Genomic DNA, 20,791 nt, shown 5'->3' with positions numbered 1-20,791 from the left:
CAAAAAAAAAAAAAAAAGAAACCAAAACAACAATATACAAAACCACTGTCCTCTCACTAATACACCTTTTGTAATGAACTTGTTTTCTTCCCCTCTCTTTCTACAACCATCCCCTTAAATCTATCTACCTTGCTCTAACTTAAAAAAAAGGAAACCTATTGCTTTCGCACGTTTATACAACACAAAACAAAAACATTTCAAGTCGAGCTCTGAGCTCTCTACCTTGCGGGCTCTCTCAGTTCAATTCCCACAATACAACCCACCTGAACTAAAACCCGAATCCATCCGAATTCGATGATGTAGGATAAAAAACAAAAACAACATTACATCAAATTCAGTGTGGTGAATTTATTATATTGCAGAATCGTGTTGAATATGAAATTTTGTCAATAGAGTATATCTGTATCTCTTCTTGGGGTGCTACTTGCACTGCGCTAAGCTGGAGAAAATATCCGACCGAAAAGAAGAATACCACCAACATAATCCGAATCGCAAAACGAACTTCTTCTTCTCCTCAATAACCGACTACGAGTTGGGCGCCATCTTGTTCTTTAGTCTCGAACATCATAGTTTGGTAGTCTCGCGGTTGGTAGTGTATCTTCAAAAAGAAAAAAACCACCACACTGACTGTGACGACAACGGTCTCGTTGGTTTTCTTTCTATCTCTTCTCGGTTAAAAAGATATTATTTTTTTTTGTTCCCTAAACAAAGTGTGACGGTAATTTTTTTTCCAAAAAAAAAAAATATTTTTTCCTTGGATTTTGAATATAAAAAAATCTTCAATATCCGGAATATCCTTTCGTTTTGAGATTGATAAGAAAAAGGACGGGTTTTTCAACATTTTGGGTGAAAAATCACGGTCGTTAACGGTTGATGATAATAATTGTCTTTGTTGTTACCTAAGTTGTAGGTGTTTTTTATTAGGGTACCCTAATGCATTTTCTTATGAAAAATTCAAAAAGTGTACAAAGTTACGGGTAAAAAATCCATTTTGAAAAGGATTCGCCCTAAGAAAAAATCCAGTGAAACCCTAACCTCCTTGGAAAAAAGATCAAGGATTTTTCTAAGTTTTTTTTTAGCAAAAAAAAAAGTTAAAATAAAAAGAAAGAAATAAAAAGCAGTGAGAATGTGTGTAAATCAATAAAATATCTATACAACACACATGTGTGTGTGTGTGAAGCTTTTTGTAAATGTATTGATGTGTACCTACCTACATAATCGTCCTGATGTGGTTATGTGTATGAGAAAAGAAAAAGTTCAGTGATGGTAGTGTTTCATAATATCCCCCAAAAAGGCAACCAACAAAAAATTTAATACACCTTCCCCCCCTCTACCCCTTAAAAAATAAATAAATAAATAAAATACCCACAAGGATTTTAAGACCATAAAAACACAAAAACAAAACACGAGAGCCGTGTATAGATACGGCGGATTTGAGAATAGCTAAGTTTTCGTTCGACTCGACGAAATTTAGCTTTTATTTTACTTCTTCCAAGGAAACAAAAGGAAAAATCGATAAGCTATTACACTCTCTGGCTCTCTATCTCTTTCTATTTTAAGCAATTGTTTGGATTATAACTTGGCTTAAATTAAATTTGACGTCACAAGGATATTAAGATACAGCAGATATTTGAGGTAATAAGATGGAGAAAAATTTATATATACCAATTTTTATCTATGAGAAAATTGCGTGCATTTAGAGTTGCAAGTAGTTGCAACATTGGAACACCTTTTACCCCCTTGCGCCTGTCCCTACTCATATTACATCTACACGCAATCAGCAGCAGCTCCAGTTGAAGATTGCACTCTGTGGTGCACCACCACGACCACTGTCTGTATTTCTGGTAGTGTGTAGGTATAAACATGTGCAAAATTTTACACTAAAAAAAAAACCAGTCTACTGCACATTGAAAAGAGTGAGGGGGTTAAAGTACCCCACATAATTTGCCAACACTCGTTTTAGGCTCAAGAACACTGAGCTCTGTATTTATTTTTTTTTTTTTCATTTTCTTTATAAATATTCAGGAAACGTAGTAGGTATAGAGACTTTGGTTGGCTGACTTCAATAAGTTTTTTTTTGTAGCTTCTCAGATATATGTACATACCTACCTACTCATGAATTATAAAATATATTTTTTTTTTAACGATTCTATACTCAAAGTGTGACGACACAACTAAACCGACACAGCTCAGTAGAAGCGGTGTGCGATTTGGTTTTCCATTACCATCTATGGATTAGTACCTACCTATGCAGCATGGTTGATTAAAAAAAAAAATATTAATATAGTCGATAAGCAGCACCTAACTATAGATTATTTCGTTTTTTTGTTTGCATCCAAGGTTAAGGCCGGCTTTTTTATTTTTGGTATAACTTCTTGGGTAACTATGTACTTTTTTTTTTTAGAGAAACGACGACTTTTATGGATTTTTACTTTCGTTTTTTTTTGTTGTTGCTTACTTACCAAATTTGTTAGTTCTTTAAATTTATACGCCAGGTGGATTACAAAATTTAAGGATTAACAACCAGAAAATTGAGTGGCCAAAGTCAGTAGATACCTATATTGGGGAAAAGGAAATATATTTTTAGTTTTGATGGAAGCTCTCTGCGTCTTGAAAAAATGCCAAAAGCTTTTAACTTTAAATTTCTTTTAGATAAGAAAGAAAATTTGAAATGAATACCTAATTTTAAGTCTTAGAAAATAAAGAGTTGAAAACTAAAAAGGAACATTCGAAACTACTACATCCATAAGTATTTTCTTACATTTATCAAACGCAAAGAGCTTTAACTTTTGTGCCGAACGCTATGAAATGTTAAAATAAAAACACTTTTCCATTTTTCGATCGAAAACGTTTAAAATAAAAATATAATATTTGGTTTATAAATTTTTCAAAAATGTTTCATGATAGTTTCACTATTTTATCTCATTTTAAATGGGAAACTTTCTTTGTAGCTTAAGATGTTTCACTTGTGGGAATGAGTATTTCGTTTTGTTTTTGATTTCCATTTTTTTTAGCTATGACTCTGACTCAAAATATGTTTCGGCTCACGCCCTGTCTTGAATATATTTAAGCACAGAAAAGTTTTATTTGTTTTTTCATAATACTTTAAAAAGATTTATTATTACATGGCTATGGCAATACTTTTATATTCCACTTTCGCTTCCACCGATTTTGTGCTGATTAAGCTAGGTATCATAGCTTCATATAGCTTATCAGGCTTTGTTTCGAACTTCTCTTACTTACTTTACTATGGAAGAAGTTTTGGAGATTTAGCCTCCTCGGACATGTGTTCTTTGTTGTTTTATAATTTTTGTATTTTGATGGCATCTGGCAATCCTACCCACCAACGCTACTCCAAATTTTTTTTAGAACAATTTTCAATCCATCATTTCTGTAGAATTTTACCTTCCTTATGTTGTCTTTACTAAATTCAGCCTTGCATCTTATATTTTTTCGTACATTTTTCAACATTTTATGTGTAACTCCTTGCAACCCTTCTGTAACCACCTATTTTTTTTTTCAAATTCGTGACTTTCTTCCATTCATAAAAACTTTAAAATTTTCTGAATTGCACATTATAGTTTTTTTTTTTATTGTTATTTATGTTTTTCTAAAAATTTGTTGACATCTGGCAACCCTTCATCCCTAATTAGATTTTTGTCAATGCAGATTTATTTAACATTAAAAATCTTGACTTGAAAATTTGCAATATATTTTTTAGGTGCATTTCAAAGCTGAAACTACTTTTTCATTAGGATGTTTTATGATTAAAACCCACTTTAAACTAACATCGTTTTATTTTTATTTTTTTAATTATCGGCTTCAACGAAAATAATTCGAAAAAAATTCAAATCAAAGTGGTTTTAAGTTGTTTTTTCATTCAAGGTACAAGTATATAATTTTAAGGAATTCAAAAGTCTTAAGATTTTATCTGCTAAAAAACTTAATTCGTTAATTTCAAGGGAAAAGGAACCACTAGTTGTTGCACAAAAATTAAAATTCACAAGTAAACTTTAATTTCTAAGAAGTCATTATTTACAAACAAAGTCCACTTTAAATTTAAAGTCAGGACTTACCAAAATTAAATTTTTAAAAATAGAATATCTTTTGGTTAAATAAAATAATTATAAGCACATGGTAACCCTATAATTGAATTCTATACCTGTTGTATTAATAAGTCTTTGTTAATTAATTGTTCAATGGTAAGCAAAGAATTTATATAGTCCATTGTGTGTATCGTTTTTATGTATGTTTGTATACCTACAAGTGTATTTAAAAGTACGTACTCTATGGAGCTGGATAATTCCCACATCTTGATGAGGCTTTTTTATTTGTTTTCGATTTATTTCCTGGTTGGGTGCACTTTTATATTCAACAATCTTTTGGTTTTCATTGCATTTGTAAGCCTAACTCTAAAGCTTAACAAAATACACTATAAATCTATTATTAAGTAACTATAACAGCTCGGGGCAGCTGAATATACATACCGAGAGATAGCCAAATAAAAAACAAATGCTGTTCTCCAAATAAGACAAAGTTGTTTGGAATACCAAACCTCTACAATTTACTCTTAAACTGAGAACTGACCCCACAATAGATACCGCAATATGCGGGGGCTTTTTTCTGATGTCAAATTACACGTCACAGCTACCGTGCTTAATAATTGTTTTGCTGTTGTATCTTGTATCCATGTGAGGAAACTTATTGTTATTAATTGTTTTGTATAGATAGCAAAAAAAAAAAAACAAAAAAACACGATTAACTGGATTCTTATCGCTTTGTCAAAACATCTTTCAAGAGCAAAAAGAAATTTGTCTTTCCCCCGGAGACAAGTCAAATTATTTACGGATCCGTTTTTTTTTTGTGTAATTTGTTTTACGATGATGCTCTTTATCTAAGTAGGTACTAGTACTAGGTAGGCACCTTTATAGCTTGAAATTATTAGCATTTTATCTCCTTTTCACTTACCTAGGAAAAATAAAAAAACTGAATATAAAAAACGGCATTTTAAAGCTGTATGTATCTATACAAAACATATGTACATATATATATTTTAAAAGTTATGTTTAAGCCGCATTTTAGTTTTTTTTTTATGACATAAAAATATAATTAAGATATCAAAAAGTGGTACTTATCTTTTGAAATACACAGAAAACAAAAGTTAAGTTCTCTGAAGACGACAATATTGTCTTAAACCAATTCCTTTGAATATTTCTCTACTTGAAATTAAAATGCTTTTACTTTAGATTATTTAAGCCTTGAACTTGGTTAGCATATTCATATCTATAAAAATTATCGAATACCAATGACATTTAAAAATAGAAAAGGGCACTTTCATGACAAAAGGTTACATGTGGCTTATCTTGATTTTGTTTCAATTTCAAGACTAAGGCCAATGTCATCTTTTGTTCCAAACATCCTCAGATATTTTCAAAAGAAAACATAGCTTTCTTCTTAAACTTGAGATTCTTTTGTAGCTTTTTCTTTTGTATTACTTTTTTCTTGAATAGTGTTATAACTAAAAAATAACGAGTTTTGATTTATTAATGCAGAAGTTATTGGATTAAAGTTATGTTTAATCCTGCAAAAACTCATTTCTTAACATTAAAAATTGATGGAGAAGGAGCACTAGTTTTGTTTTAGAAACTAACTTTTTACATACAAAAAAAAATCGAAACCAATTTTAAAACTCGTTTTCTGAAAATCCAGTTTTTTTTTAGTTATGACAGTGTTAATGTAAATGATTGATAGGTATGTATTTTGAAAAAGAAAAACCCATTTTGAAAACATCAGCTTTTTCGGGTCTTATGTAGAGTTTTAAATTTCTTGAAGTACCTATAACAAGATTTCTTTCTTTTTACAAGTTTTAATCGTTATAAACGTTATAAATAAATCCATAACTCTTAGCTCGAATTAAGCAGATATTTTGTAAGAAAATTAAAGGATCAAACTAAAATTACAAATTTTTAACGATTTTTCAAATCGGATTTTGTCGTATTGGACACGCATTTTTAATGTAAAACTTAAATAAATCCAAATGCATATCGTGAAAAAAAATTGGAAATTTTTTGTATTCTTTTGTTTTTTTTTTTTAACTTGTAAAAATTTTCGTTTGTCCACTAGGGTGGGTCAAAATATTTTTTTTTGGATTTTCAAAAAGGCTCAGCGATTAAAAGGTGCTAAATGGTTCGGTTAGGTTATAATTAAAATTTCATTTCATTATTTTAACTTTAAGTGCCTCCGGATTGTGGGTTAATTTTTGAAAAAGCTGATTTTTGCCTAAAAACCACACATGCTTTGCTTAATTGATTATTATCTCATTTCTTATAAAATCTAATTCAAGAGCATGTGTATTGGAGGGGATTAATGTTCGCCCCCGTTCAGTCAGGAGGGGCAATTTTCTAAAAAAAAATGATTTAATTAGGAAAAATTATTATTAAAAATCAACGGTTATACCTACAACAACAGGTTATACCTTTTTGTTAAGCCCAAAATCTCTTTTTTATTTTGCTTTCAAATAAAGCTGTTTTATAAAACAGTTATTGAAAAATTAATTAATTTTCAAAATCAAAATTTTGAAAAAAAATTTTATTAAATTTGTGAACTAATTTTTTTTTTTTTAATTTTATGTGATTAAGTACTATTTATGTTTTCAAAATTCAATGCTCTTATTTGTTTGTAAGCAAAAACAGAAAACCGGATGCAAAAATGTTTTGTCGTTTTTGAGAAATTAAAAAAAAAACCAAAACTACATTTTTCTAAGACTTGTTAATTAATTTATGAAACATTATATATTTCTTTTATTATTTTTAAGGGGATACCACGCCTCCAAGGTAGAAAATCGCAAATTTTGAATATGTTTCCTTTGCATTAACTACAATTCTACCAAGTTTCAGGATTCTAGGGTATTCACAAGTATACTTTTTAATAATTGATATTAATTCTGCCAAAATGGGCGGTTACCACGCCCCCTGAATGTAAAATTTCAATTTTTCGATTTTTTTCCTTGTATGTACTTCAAGATCCATGACCATAACAAGTTTCTATGAAAACTAGAAGTTTGCCATAATTTTTATCATAATATGTTAGTTAGTGTGTTAGTGAGTAAATCAGCTACTCTTTTTGCGATTTTTTAAGGCCTTTTACTCAGAAACTACTAATCCTACGTAGCTGAAAGTTTTTGAGGAGCTTGATTTGGACTACAACGAGTGTTAAATGTTTGACATTATTGAAACAAAAGTTACAATGGTTCGAAAAAGGCCTGAGTTTTTTCCTAAGGTTTTAGGACCAAAGTTCATAGAAAACTTGGCTGGGCAACCGGAGGCAGAAGATAAAGTCTGATTATAACCAAACTTTATATTATTGTTCTATTCACAGTTTGGCACCTTTTCATCACTGTGCCCGTAAAAAAATCAGCAAAAAAATTTTTTCCATACATTTGTAACCCAGCCTATTGTCCACCCAAAATTTTCGTTTGTATACCCTTCTTTTTTTTATAGGGAGTAGTCTGAAAAATGAAAAAAATTGTCTAGATCGTATGTCCACCTTCCGTTTAGTAGATATTAAAAAAAAAACAAAATTTGCACTGGAAAATTCAAAGTCCCCTAAATTTACTATTTATCAAAAATTCAAACTTCTGTTGTTTGCCCACCTCGAGTTCTTTACTAGCAATCGATTTTGAATTTTTCAGTGCATATTTTTTTTTGAATATCTCCTAAACGTTTTAGTCTATTTTTCATTTTTAAGAACCTTTAAAAATGAAATTTCAGTTTCTCTTCTAGAGAATTTTTCCAAACTCATATTCACCAAATTTGAACCAAATTGTTTTTGACAGACAGAATTATGAGGCCCAATTCGAATTCTAAAATCCCAATTCTTTTATACAATTTAAAAAAGTTCTTTCAGAATTGTGTAACAAAATCTCAGACAGTAAATTGTCAGGTATTACCTGCGTACCATCCGACAAAGCACATTAAATTATACCTGAAATAAGTACCTACACCCAGCTTTTTAGTGGTTTTTCATTAATATTTTTTTAATGATGCTTCTAATATGCACCTGTTCGTGATGATAACACAAGCATGAAAAATCTTAGTACCATTTTTAGCCTTCTTAATCCTAATTGATGCGTAGGCAAAGAAGTATAAATTAGGTAAATTCACGTACGAACTGCATATCTATTAAACCAGGGGCGGATCCAGGATTTTTTTCTGGGGGGGGGGCTCAAGGGACGGATTGGCAACAAAAATCAAAAATAACAGTTAGAAATAAAATGACGACTGACTGACAAGCAGCGAATTTTAACGACGCACAGTGCGGAATTTTGGTCTAAAACCTGGCCAAAAATATTTTAACACATTTTCCACATCAAATAGGTACCAAATGACAAAAAAGTTATTCGGAAGGAAAAATTTTCATTTTCTAGTTACAGTAAAAGCCACTTAAGAGCTTACCTACTTACCTCCTGATTAGCCGGGAGAAAAAAAAATATAAAAAATCATAAAATGCATCATGTACAATCCTGTGCTATATTAAAGACTTAATTTGTTTCATTAAATAGTTCTTGAGAAATTGAGAAGATAAAATTTAGAAAAAAAATGTTTACGTTTTTTAATTGATTTTGTATAAAATTTTGCAATATCATGGACATATTTATACCATTATTTGATGACCTAGTAGTTTTAAGTCAAATACTTAAATCTTCATTCTAATAAATATTAAAGTTCTAAAAGAATAACAAAAAAAAAAAAACTGAAAAATACTTTTACCCCGGGAAACCCAGTTTTGTTTTTTTTTTTTTTTATTTGCATTACCTAAAATGTTTTTATATCTCAAGAATATTGTGTTCAAATTGTAGGTCTATTGGAGCCAAATTGACCAAGTTATGGATATTTTAATACTTCGCTTACGAACGTTTTAGTCCAGAGTTCAAATCTTTAAATCGTTCTCCCCACAACTAATGTTTTCAAAGCCGGTGCCCCTCATAACTTCAAAACTAATGCGCCTATTCTTTTGAAATTTGGGACACTATTTTTTTTTACATATTTTTAAAGGGCCCGACCCATAGAATCCGTTGCGTCCGTTCCGTCGAAGTTTTCAACTGACAGCTCGATAAAATACACACGTTCTTATGGGAAGCGACCCATAAGCGACTGATCGGACGGAGACGGACGGATTCGACGGAAGAAGTTGCCCAACTTTCTACTTTTTCATCCGTCGTATCCTTTGACATTGGTTGTCAACAATAGATCAGTTCGATTTTCTGGTTCTGAGTGCACACCGGGGATTTTCAGAACTAAGAACTGTGTTCTTCTCCGATTTTATGAATTGTGAACTTTAATTGTATATTTGTGTAGAAAATGTAATAAAAGTAACATTTAATGATATATCTAATAAATTATATCAATTAAATGCTCACATTCTGTTGTTGAGTTCAATTTTACTATGCCAAAGTCATACCTACAACTCATAATTTGTTATAAAAAATTGTTTTTAACTGAAGAGCAAGTACCTACAAGAAATCTAGTCGTTTTTATTTTATTAAAAAAAAGAACAACAATAATAGTTAAAAATTTCTTGCATCAGAACTTCCTTAGTGCACATTCAGCGATAAAATATCGAACACACCTTGGAATTTGAAGTGAGCTGTCAAGAAGCAATTCGTCATACGACGTATTCTATGGGTCACCCCTTTCTGTCCCATCCTTCAACTTCAACGGATGGATTGACGGAACGGACGCAACGGATTCTATGGGTTGGGGCCTTAAAGGTATCCCTGGAGAAATTTTCTCAATAACATATGTTTATAAAAATCTATAAGTAAGGGTCGCTTTTGAGGAGTTTTTTTTTTCAAGGGGTCTTTATTTTCGGGGTGCAATATTTTGCAAACTTCTGAAATGCAAGTTTGTTCAACATATCCAGCAGTTCAATAATATATAGGCAATGTTGTGAAGTGTTGCGGTATTTTAAAAACACTAATGTTAAAAAAAAACAACGAAAAAAGTGCAAATTTTTTAAGTGTGAACTTCAATTCCTCCGTATGAAAAAATAGAGTTGCATATATATATAATTTTTTTTTAGAATACCATTCATACCTTGATTGTCGATGTCCATATCAAAATTTTTCACCAAAATCACTTTGAAGTTAAAAAAAAACACTTAGAAAATTCACTTTTTTTTTAATCGAAAAAACATTCGTGTTTACCCTTCAACAAATAGTCGTTTATTTATTTGTGAGGTGGAGCTTTTCATGGGAAAGGGATGCAACAAACAATAAAATTCGCATTTTCAGCCAGAAATAGACATATAGTTTAACAACTCTTATAATTTGATGTGCTTTAAGTATGAACCAGTTCTGGGGGGGGCACGTGCCCCCGTGCCCCCCCCCTGGATCCGCCGGTGTATTAAACCCTACACAATTTGAACTATCAGGTAGCGCGATACAATCTTACAAAAGAATCTTTAAATATCCATAAGTATAAATTGTGTTTAAAAAAAATACAAGTTTATTAATGTTTGCATATATATAGTCCAGAAGTTAATGTTTTATTTAAGAGAGGGACATTTCATTTTGTACACTGAACCAAATCCTTACGTAAATACAACGAAAAAATTCGTTGAGCCAACGAAAATTTAATTAATTTTCAGCCGAAGAAAAATTCAATTGGCTCAACGAAATGGCTTTCATACGTTAATGAAGAACTTCATCAATCAACGAAAACTGTAGTATTTTAATGAAATTTTTCATAAAATTTTTTGATCGAGAATTAATGAATTTTTACATCATTTTACGAATTTTTTTCATCTATTAACGTAAAATTTAAATAACCACGGTGATATTTTTCGTTAGTCAATGTATTTTTTTGATTAATTTATGAAAGGAACTTTCGTTAGCTAACGAATTTTTTTCGTTAATTTTATGAATATTTTAATTAAATTACGAAAAAATATTCTTTAGCTTACGAAACTTTTCGTTGTATTAATTATTTTTTTTTTAGTAGATTATAATTGCATTCTTTTCGTAGAATTACGAATTTTTTTGTTAACCTACGAAATTTTTCATTCATTTCATATTAAAAAACCTGAAGTTCAGAAAATCCGCTGAAAATTTTTAACCATAAAAAAAACATATTTTGATTTTTTTTAATAAATTGGCGTTTCGTCCCAGTGGACTTGGACTCATATACGCAAATATTTTTTATATTCAGTTCAACTTACATAGATTTTTAAACAAAAACCTAATGTGAACTAAATCCAGCAAGATTTAGTAAGGCAACGATTTTTTTTCGTAACTTATGTATTTTTCATAAGCCGATGTAATATTTCATTAGTATATGAAGAATTTTCATAAGCTTATGAAGATTTTCGTTAGTTAAAGTTGAATTTCATAAGTTAATGAATTTTTTCGTTACTTAATTAAAACTTTGATAAAGTAAGGAAAAAATTCTTATTTTTATTCTTTAAAATGAGTATGAAATTTTTCGTTAATTGATGAATCTTTTCATTAAATTGGATTTTTTTGGAACTAAAAAGGGAGAAAAAGTGTATGAAACGTTTTCATTGATTGATGAAGGTTTTCATATTACGAAAATTCACATATTTTCGTTGAGCCAACGAAAGTTTCGTTGGGCCAACGAAAATGTAGTGTATGAAACGATTTTCGTTTGGGTTAGCTCTGGATCCACTAAATTGATGCTTTTGATACTTTATTCTGCGAGTTTATTAGAGCCTGCTTTAGCCTGCTTCGGGACCGAATTTTCTTACGGGATTTATCAACTCTAAGTATTTTTTTTTAAATTATATTGACCAAGAAAGACAAAGAAATTTAATAAATGAAAATGCAACTTTTTTTCCTAAACTATTACTAGCTACCAACGTGCGTCAGAAATTCTTAGTTTCAAAGTACGCAAAGAACACAAATTCAAATAAAACAAGAAAAAGGGTCAGCAAACAAAAATAACAAAAACATGAAAAAAAAAACAAAAACAAAGAAAAAATAAATCTTCAAAAGCCATAGTGACATAAAATCGAATGCACTCTGTTGTCAGTCAGTATATAAGACATACAGTTGTACCTTTGCTGGTTTAAAAATCCGATGAATTCTGTTACAATATTTTGTATAGGTATGGCTTCCTAAGAAAAATAGGTTCGTCCTACTTGGGAGTACTTTTTTTGTACGCCTCAGATGGGTCACCCACACAAAATCTATAAATGGACATCAGTAATACTGCGTTTTATGCACAGGTACAGGTAGATATATCTTTTGCATTTATTTTCAAGAAAAGAGACGAAATAATGAAAAATAACTAATAATAGATTTTGGTAGGTTTAGGTTAGGGTTCTTCAATTCTCTTATAGGTACCAAGAACATGCCACACCTGCATAAACACTGAATGTATTTTTATTTATTTTTTGCAACTTTTTATTATTTGCTTTCGAAGGAAGGAACGAGTACTTTAAGGACTATTTGTGGATTCATTCATTATTAGTTGATCAGCATCAAGCTCATCGTGAATATGTTAAACTAATAGCTATGATGCAAAAATGCCTCGAAATTTGGGGGTGCACATAATTTAAACAACTAATAATTTTAAATAGAGTGCAATATTTTTTAACGCAAGTGTATAGTGCCAGGTGAGCAGAATTTAAAAAAAAATTAATTTTCTATGAAAAAAATGCTTTTTTTTGTCAAATTGGTGTTCAAATAATTTTCCGAGATCTTCCAATAAAAAAAATATTCTCATTTTCCGTACACATTTAATATTTCATTTCAATTTTTAGCAGAGCATGGAATTTTGTTGGAAAAAAAATTTAATTTTTTGAGAAAAAAAAAAAAAATTCAAAATAGCACAGCATGAATTTGTTTGGAAAATTAGATAATTTTTTTTTTATTGATTAATCTGGAAAAATTCATCGGAAAATGGATTTTCTAATTCAAATTAGTTGATTCAAGATAATTTTATAAAAAAAAATATTTTTTTTTTCAAAAATGACAATTTTTTAGAAATGTTTTAGGATTTTTATCGACGCGACCTACGTCTGTTTAAAATATTTCTGTAAATTTTATATTCATATTTCATATAGTCAATCTAAAATCGAAATCTCTTGAATTTAGAAACAAATTTGCCATTATTGATAAATGATAGATTAGACTGCAGTTTCAAGTTCAGACATTTAACTACTTAAATTGAAAAATCTGACATTTTACCATATTCACTTTCAACGAAGTCTCATGAAGCTTTTGTCGTTAACGTATTTTCTCCAAAATATTCCACTCCAGGGGACTATATTTTAGTTTAAAAAAAAATAATATTTTTTTACCATCACTCTGGTAACAGCAAGCCTCTACGACATGCAAGAGGTAGTGAATTTCGTTTTCATTCCATTAAACCTCACCTAATCTTTTTGTTCGTATTATGGCTGATGGAGATTCTTTCTTAGTAATTAAGTCGTTTTGCATTTGTTCCCTTTCCATACCTACATCAAAATGTCAACTTGAACCCTTAGGGCAGAGGTAAATAGAGTGACAGTGGAAGAGAACAAAGAAATATATTTTTTTCTTCAACATCCATACAGGTGGACTCGAATAGGGGTTGATTTTTTTTTTTAAATTCAACTTTTTTTCATATTTATTTTGCACACATTTTGTTTCTTTTTTTTGTAAAGATAATTATTATAAATAATGTAGAAGGGATAAGGTAGACAGAGTGAAGGAAGAGAGGTTTCCTTTCAATACAATTGCGGCGGGCGGCTCTATACGAACAAAACAAAAAACATATTTTTGTCGGTTTTTTTCTTTTTTGCAGCTTCATATAAATACAATACAATATAGCTTAGTTACAACCCCATTGTGTTATTGTGTTAAGTATACCTGGTATATTCTTATGAAAGACCTTGAGTTTTATGTTCTTTTGTTAATGAATATTGCGACAGGTTGAGAAAATGTAAATAAAATCAGGTGACTATTGTTCATTGCAATCTAAAAAAATCAAAAACAATATTTCAGAAGAGATCTGAAAACTAAAGATTAGAATTTTCTTAACAAATGAGTATTTTTTTTTGTGCAGTTAAAAAATTTCATTTTAAGATCAAGTTTTTACGTCAAATCTTTTGTTTTCGTTGAATATTTGTTAAATTTCTTCTTTTTGTTTCTTTTTCAGATTCTTCGAACTCATTCCATAAGCAATATGAGATCTTATCTAACAAACATTTTGTCAGACAAAATATAAACGAAAAATGTTTCATTTTACTACACCGTTATTTGAAGGATTTACAAAATAAGCCAACACTAACACACCAAACATTCCAATCATGCATCCATTATCTGAGACAATGAGCAAAAGCCGTGAGGATTTGGCTGCAGCTCTTAAAATTGATGATCATCATGGAAGTAATCATAGTCTTAGTAAAGATCAAACGGATAACATTCGAAGAAGGTAAGTCAGTTATGAGATAACACTTTAAAAGAATTGTTTAATTTTTTTCTGACAAAAAATATCCAATGCATTTTTATTATTTTTACTGACTGGAATACTAACTAAAAATTACATAGGTATTGAAAAACAAAAAAGAATTTTAAAAAGCAAAATTATTTCGGAAAAAAAATTCGAATAAATCAATAACATTAAAAAAGGTAAAGGTTTTCGAGTACCTACAAATGCAATATGTTTAAACCAATAAATTCAAAATTTTTAAAACTGAAAGCTGATATAAGATTTTAAGACTTAAGAATAGAAAGTTTTAGGCTAACTCCACTAAACTATTTAATAAAACCCACTAACCATGTCGAACCAACAATTACATTTTTCACTGTAATTAACAATATTCTCCTGTGTTTAAGCAGCAAAAAAAGCCTGGAATAAAACGATGGAATAGACTTTTTTCTCTTAAGTAAAGAATGACAAATTCTTCAAATTCATTAAGTGGAAAAAGTGTTTTTTTTAAGGCAGAGTTCAAGAAATCAATTTCAATTTTGATTAAATTATCTGTATTTATTCTTATACATACTATTAAATTCATTTAAGAAAAAAAAAAAAAAAAATCACCAACTACTGTTGAAAACAATTGCGAAAAGAGTGCAGTTGACTTTTGTCTTTGGTACTAATTCATCAGTTTACGCATTTTAAAATCTAATAGATACATTTTTGTTTTAACAATACAATAATGTACATACCTACATTTTATCTAGGGGCATTGTGATCTATTAACTTATGATGAAATTACATGTGCTACCGTGTAAATTTAACAATGTCATCAGGTAGGTATAAAGAATGTACAGTTTTATTTGTGTTGATATAACATGATATTTTTCTTTAAATTGAATAACGTTGTACATAATGCCCATGTTAATCGAACAATGTTTATAATGTATAGAAATTATGTAAGCTTCTGAATTTTGTCTCTGCATGTTAGGCTACAGAAATGACATATTAAAATATTTTTCACAAGTTCAGAGAGACTGCAAAAAAAGATACTATCAGTGACTTTTGTCTTAAATAAGTGTTAGAAGTACTACGCTTAAGTTTAAATTTTAAATTAATTTGTATAGTACCTAGATACATATTTTTTAGAGAAATTGTTATTTTTCCAAAGACATATTTTTTTCTTAGAAAAAAAATTAATTCATTGCATGGAATCAAAATATCTAACACCCGTCAATGCATTGTTACTATCCAGTTCCAAAGCCCATTCGAATAGTAAAATAAAAAAAAAAAAAAAAACTATAACTCAGAGACATTAGAGATATCTCTGAAACTACTACAACTAACAATCACGTTTAAAAAGGAATCCAAGTTGTCAATCGACTTCGACTATTGCACCTATATCCGATATACACGTCAAACTTATACATAAACTTGATCCACAAGGCATTATACAATCCCGTGTGAACAAAAACATTAAATTGACGACAAATCTTGTTTTACTTTGGCACATTGATCGGCATCGGGCGCGTCTAGACGTCTACTAGCTAAAGCTTATCAGGGTAATCAAATTTGTGTTTGTTTTTTTTTTCTGTATTCTTTTTGTTTATGCAATATGTTTTATCAAAGCTTAAAGGTTGAGCTCTATAGAAGTTGATAATTCGCATTCTAAAGATTTATTATTATCTTTTGCTAAATTCAATTTTAAAACGACAACAGTTCAATGTGGCAAAGTTCTATAATGAAGCATTTGAAAGTCTTCTCAATTAAGTTTTTTCTTATATTTATTTGTTTTTTTTTTTTTTTTCTGTCTTAAAAGTTAACATTGAAATAAATCGTGAGGTTAGCATAATAATTATTCTGGTATAAACCATATACAGTGTACATTATACATTACACACTTGGAGCAGGTTTTATTTTAATTAGAATTAAAAATAGAATTTTTTGCAATTTATATGTTAAGATATTTTAAATTAATCTCAAGCCTCGTATATTTATACACAGCCTCTAAATGCCAAGGAGAGTTTAGATTTGAAAAGAATATATTTTCTCTTAATTTAATCACGACTTAAGTTGAATCTAGTATTTCTTTTCGTTAGAACGTTTTTAGTTCTCGAGGTCTTTTATGAATGATAATGTTGTTTTGTTAAATAAAAAATAGGATGTTAAATCAGATTTTGAAAAAAAAAATTTGACTTGCAATGAAATAAAATAAGAAAAGTTTCAGGTTTCTAAATCGGTTTAAGAATTTTTACGTGCATGTGTAGGTGGTTTAATATTCGGAAATAAAATAAACTTAATTATTCAAATACCTCCGCAATTGAAAACTTATTTTAGGTGGCTATTTCAAAGCCTAAAATCGGAAAATATGCGTGAGCTTAACTTTTGGTGCGAATAAATCTGCAAATAGAGGTCCGGAGTGTGTGAATCTATCTAAAGCGGGCTTCCAAAGGTACTTTGTCTTCCCAGCTAAGCATAAAGATCAAACAAAATTCTTTTTTTGTTCGAAGAGCTCGTACAAATTTTTTTTGCTTTGGATTCGAGGCTTATGTTGGATTTTCGGCTTCTTAGGCTGCCCCTAACGATGAATTCAAATTGACGTTAGCAGTTGCGAGTGTAGTTGTCATAGTTCTTTAATTTTTTTGTCGCTTCAAAAAAAACACCCTTTCACCTAAATTTTTATTATGAAAACTCTTTATTGTTGTTTTCTATCCCAAATGCAAAATTTTTACCAAATTTCATTAGGGTGGTCCATCGATTTAGTTTTCAGTCAAAAAAACACCCTTTTAAGCATGATATTCTTAAGATACTCAAGATTCTTGTTTCCAATCTCAAAAGTAACATAAGTGCTGAAATTCAATAGAATAACACTATTATTATTTAGTTTTTTCAATATACCAACATTTTCTCTACCACCTAAATAAAACACTTTTTTCACATGAAAAAAATTTTAGACTTATTTTATTTGTCATTCGCATGGGGAAGACAAGGCTCAAAAATCACAAAAACCACTCACTGATTCACTGACAGATCATCAAAATTATGGAGAACTTAACGCTTTCGTAGAAACTTGACATTTTACACGGTGATAGGACTTGTGGTTTATACAAAGGGAAAAAGTTCTAAAGTTTGGGTTCAAATTCGTATCAATAAAATTTTTATTGTTTACTTGGAAATTTTTGAAATAACTTTAAAAATCGTTAATTAAAAGAAAAACTGTCAAGAGAAGAATCAAAATTTTATTGATAAGAATTTGAACCCAAACTTTAGAACTTGGTACACTTTTACATCTAATTACTTTTTGTGCCAGCTCTTGGCTCTTTTTTTAACAGTAATGTTTTTGTTGTGATTGATTTTATATGACTTGTCGCGGATTTTCCTTATTTCCCAAAAAAAACACCCTTTCACCTAAAATATTATTATAGGCTGCTATGAGTCTTGGTTTTTGTTATAAATGAAATATTTGTACCAATATTCATTGGGATAACATTTTTGTCCTAGTTTTTGTGGTACCTACTAATTCCGAATTTCATCATTTCTGAAAAAAAAAAAACACCCTTTCACTAATAATAATTTTGTAGACTCTGTGGATTCTTAGTTGTTATAATAATAAACTCTCTCACCAAGTTTAAAAAATTAACAAAACTTATATCAGCTGTTATGATACCTTTCTCACACATAACTTAACACCTAAAAAAATCACCCTTTTACCAAAAATATTTTTAAGAAATAGAAAAGAAATCCCCAATTTCATCAGTGTATCATGTTTTTCCCATGGGTTTTGCTTATGTTTTACCTTTCGGTTATATTTACTTGGTTCTTACCCTAAAAGCAAATTTTTTGCCAAGTTTCATGAGAGAGTAACAATTTTTTTCTAATTGCCTATTTTACCTGTATAGGTACCTACTATATCTGTATACCCTAAAATCTTTACTAAGATCAAACTAAAATAACCGCATTACGTCGTTCTTATCTGCAAAATATTATTGAATGTCGCAGTGGCGTTTAAGGATGTGATTCCCCCCAAAAATTGTTTATTTTATGTTTATCATAGATTAAACTAAGGTTAGCTTAAAAAGATAATAAATAATTATATACTAATCATAACTAGAAAATCAAATGGCAGGTAGATAAAGTGGAAGTCAATGCCAATGTTATAATTTACAAGTAGGTACCTACTTGTGTATAGTTTGTTAAATTATGTGTAATCAATTTATTCTTGGAAATATTAACAAATTTGGTGATATCTGATATGATTTGAGGACAAAAGTTATTGCGCATTTTTTGTTTTTTATTATTAAAATCCTTTTCCACGTTTCAATTGTCATGTCCAATTTCTCATCGATTACTTCCCTGATCTCCTAATCCTAATGGCTATGAGATTTTTTTTTACAAAGTTATTCAATTTTATTACCAAGCCAAACACTTTTATAATTTTTAGAAGAATCTACATATATCTAAAATATGTACATTAAGTTCTGACCTCAAAACCAAAAAACAAACAAAAATAACATCAACACGCGGTTTTTGCTTCCAAGGCCATTAAATTTTCTCTCATAGAAGATGTTGTTGACCTTTTGGTTCAAACACTTTGGGTGATAAGCTTTAGATCATTGTCTTAATTTCTTAAAATGTCCCATAGGTGATTAAATAGTGATAATATTTTTTTTTCTTAGTTAAGATCATTCACCTTTTCTTCCTCAATTGTACACAAAAAACTTAATTTACCTAATCAATATTCAAAAAAACAAAGAAATAAAAAAAAAATATTGTCCAGTTGGTAACTCTTATATTCCTATCAAAACCAAAAATAAAACAAAACACGAAGAAAACATCATATCTCTATTTGCAAAAAATAAAAAAAAAAACAGAAACAACAAAATAAAAACTCAAAAACACTTGAATAAACTTCACAGTTCACATACGTATTTTTATATATTTTATTATCTTCTACCTCTCGTTTGTGCAAGTGTTAGGTTTTATCATAAATTCACAAAAAAATAAAAAAATAATAATAATAAAATATTAATAACAACACAAAATCAACAAACACAATGACATACATACATTCACAATTTATGTGTCTGTCTATAGAAATCGAGTTGGTAACCAAATCCGACACATGGAGTGTTCAACAGCTCTCCCATCCATGGATTACACAGTAACTCAGCCAGCAGGTATTGAGAGTATTGTAAGCCTGAAAGGTTTAAGCTGTATTGTAAAATAGGTTTGGCTTACTCTCTGCTCTATGATGCCTGAGAGATTTTTCTGAACGCAGTTTAACTAAATGGGAGTTAAACGTAAGCACGGTGGAGGAGTTAGGCGTAAAAAGCCTGGGGCCTGTAATTACCCACCAATGTACAATAATTTACAAGTACAAATTTGTGTATACCTACATAATAGTTTGATAAAATGCAAAAAATCGATTTTTGAAAATTCTGACTTCCCCTAACCACTAATGTTATAGGATGAACAGACGTATCTCTCGGAGTTAAGCGAACAAAGCTTTAAGTTGGATAATATTAAAGTTCAGAATTAAAGTCAAATTTTTTTTTCGAGTCTCATGAGTAAGGCATAAAACTACATTTTACAAAATGATTTTTGAAGGGACAAAAAACATTATTACCTCATCGTGGCTAGTTTTTTACGTAGGTAAATAAATTCAGTAAATTTATGAGTTATTAAAAACAATAATGCGAAAAAATTGCAATCTTCAAATTACTCGTTTTTGAGTATTCTGCTGAAACAAAGTCGCAGTCTTGCTATTGCTATCATCTATAAATGAGAATGAGCTGACCATAAAAGTTAAAAAATGATGCAGAAAGGTTTAAAAAAGAATTGTTTTACTTTTTTCGAGAGCAATTACGCTAGTGAGAAGAAAAATATTTTTACTTTTGTTAATTTACAAAAAGGGTCCGATGTAGTTAAACCTTCAGTTTTATAAGGTTTTAATTTTCGTATGTTTTCTCAAGTCTTATAACTTATTCTTATTTCTAGCGTTGCTTACAAATGTGAAAACTTATTCGTCTGGCGCTCGAGGTTTGTTTATTAGTGGAGTAACTAAAGCTCCAAAAATGGCAATATTAGGAAACCCGGCTCTACAGATCCAATTTTGATGATCTTTTTTTTCAAACGTCTTTTTTTTTAACCTCCATGGGTTAAAAATTGCCAGTGTTGCTGTAGGTATAGTTTTTTTTTTTACTTTCAAATTTATATAAAAATTACATTTTTTTATCAAACTGATTTCGAATGCGGTCCAAGAATAACTCTTTTTATAGATTCAAATAGTTCAAAAACTAAAGCTGATAAATCTGTTCTGACACCGGAAATCAAATTCAGGTTACCAACAAAATTTAAAAAATAGCGGCAAA

At 29.6% G+C, this 20,791-nt stretch overlaps 1 protein-coding gene across 1 annotated transcript in view; it reads left to right on the top strand.

The window, feature by feature from the left end:
* The first annotated feature begins 295 nt into the window (after positions 1 to 295).
* LOC129908616 (mitogen-activated protein kinase kinase kinase 13) overlaps positions 296 to 20,791 on the top strand; it is a 51,358-nt gene continuing 30,862 nt past the window's right edge. Inside the window, exons 1-2 of the mRNA XM_055985259.1 lie at positions 296 to 1,635; positions 14,160 to 14,435. Coding sequence (XP_055841234.1) covers positions 14,311 to 14,435 — 125 coding nt within the window. The 5' untranslated portion in view covers positions 296 to 1,635; positions 14,160 to 14,310. The remainder of the gene's footprint in view (positions 1,636 to 14,159; positions 14,436 to 20,791) is intronic.

Source organism: Episyrphus balteatus, chromosome 2 (genome assembly GCF_945859705.1).
Source record: "Episyrphus balteatus chromosome 2, idEpiBalt1.1, whole genome shotgun sequence".
NCBI lineage: Eukaryota > Metazoa > Arthropoda > Insecta > Diptera > Syrphidae > Episyrphus > Episyrphus balteatus.
The sequence above is the reverse complement of the archived record's forward strand: the minus strand, read 5'-3'. Positions and strand labels throughout refer to the sequence as shown.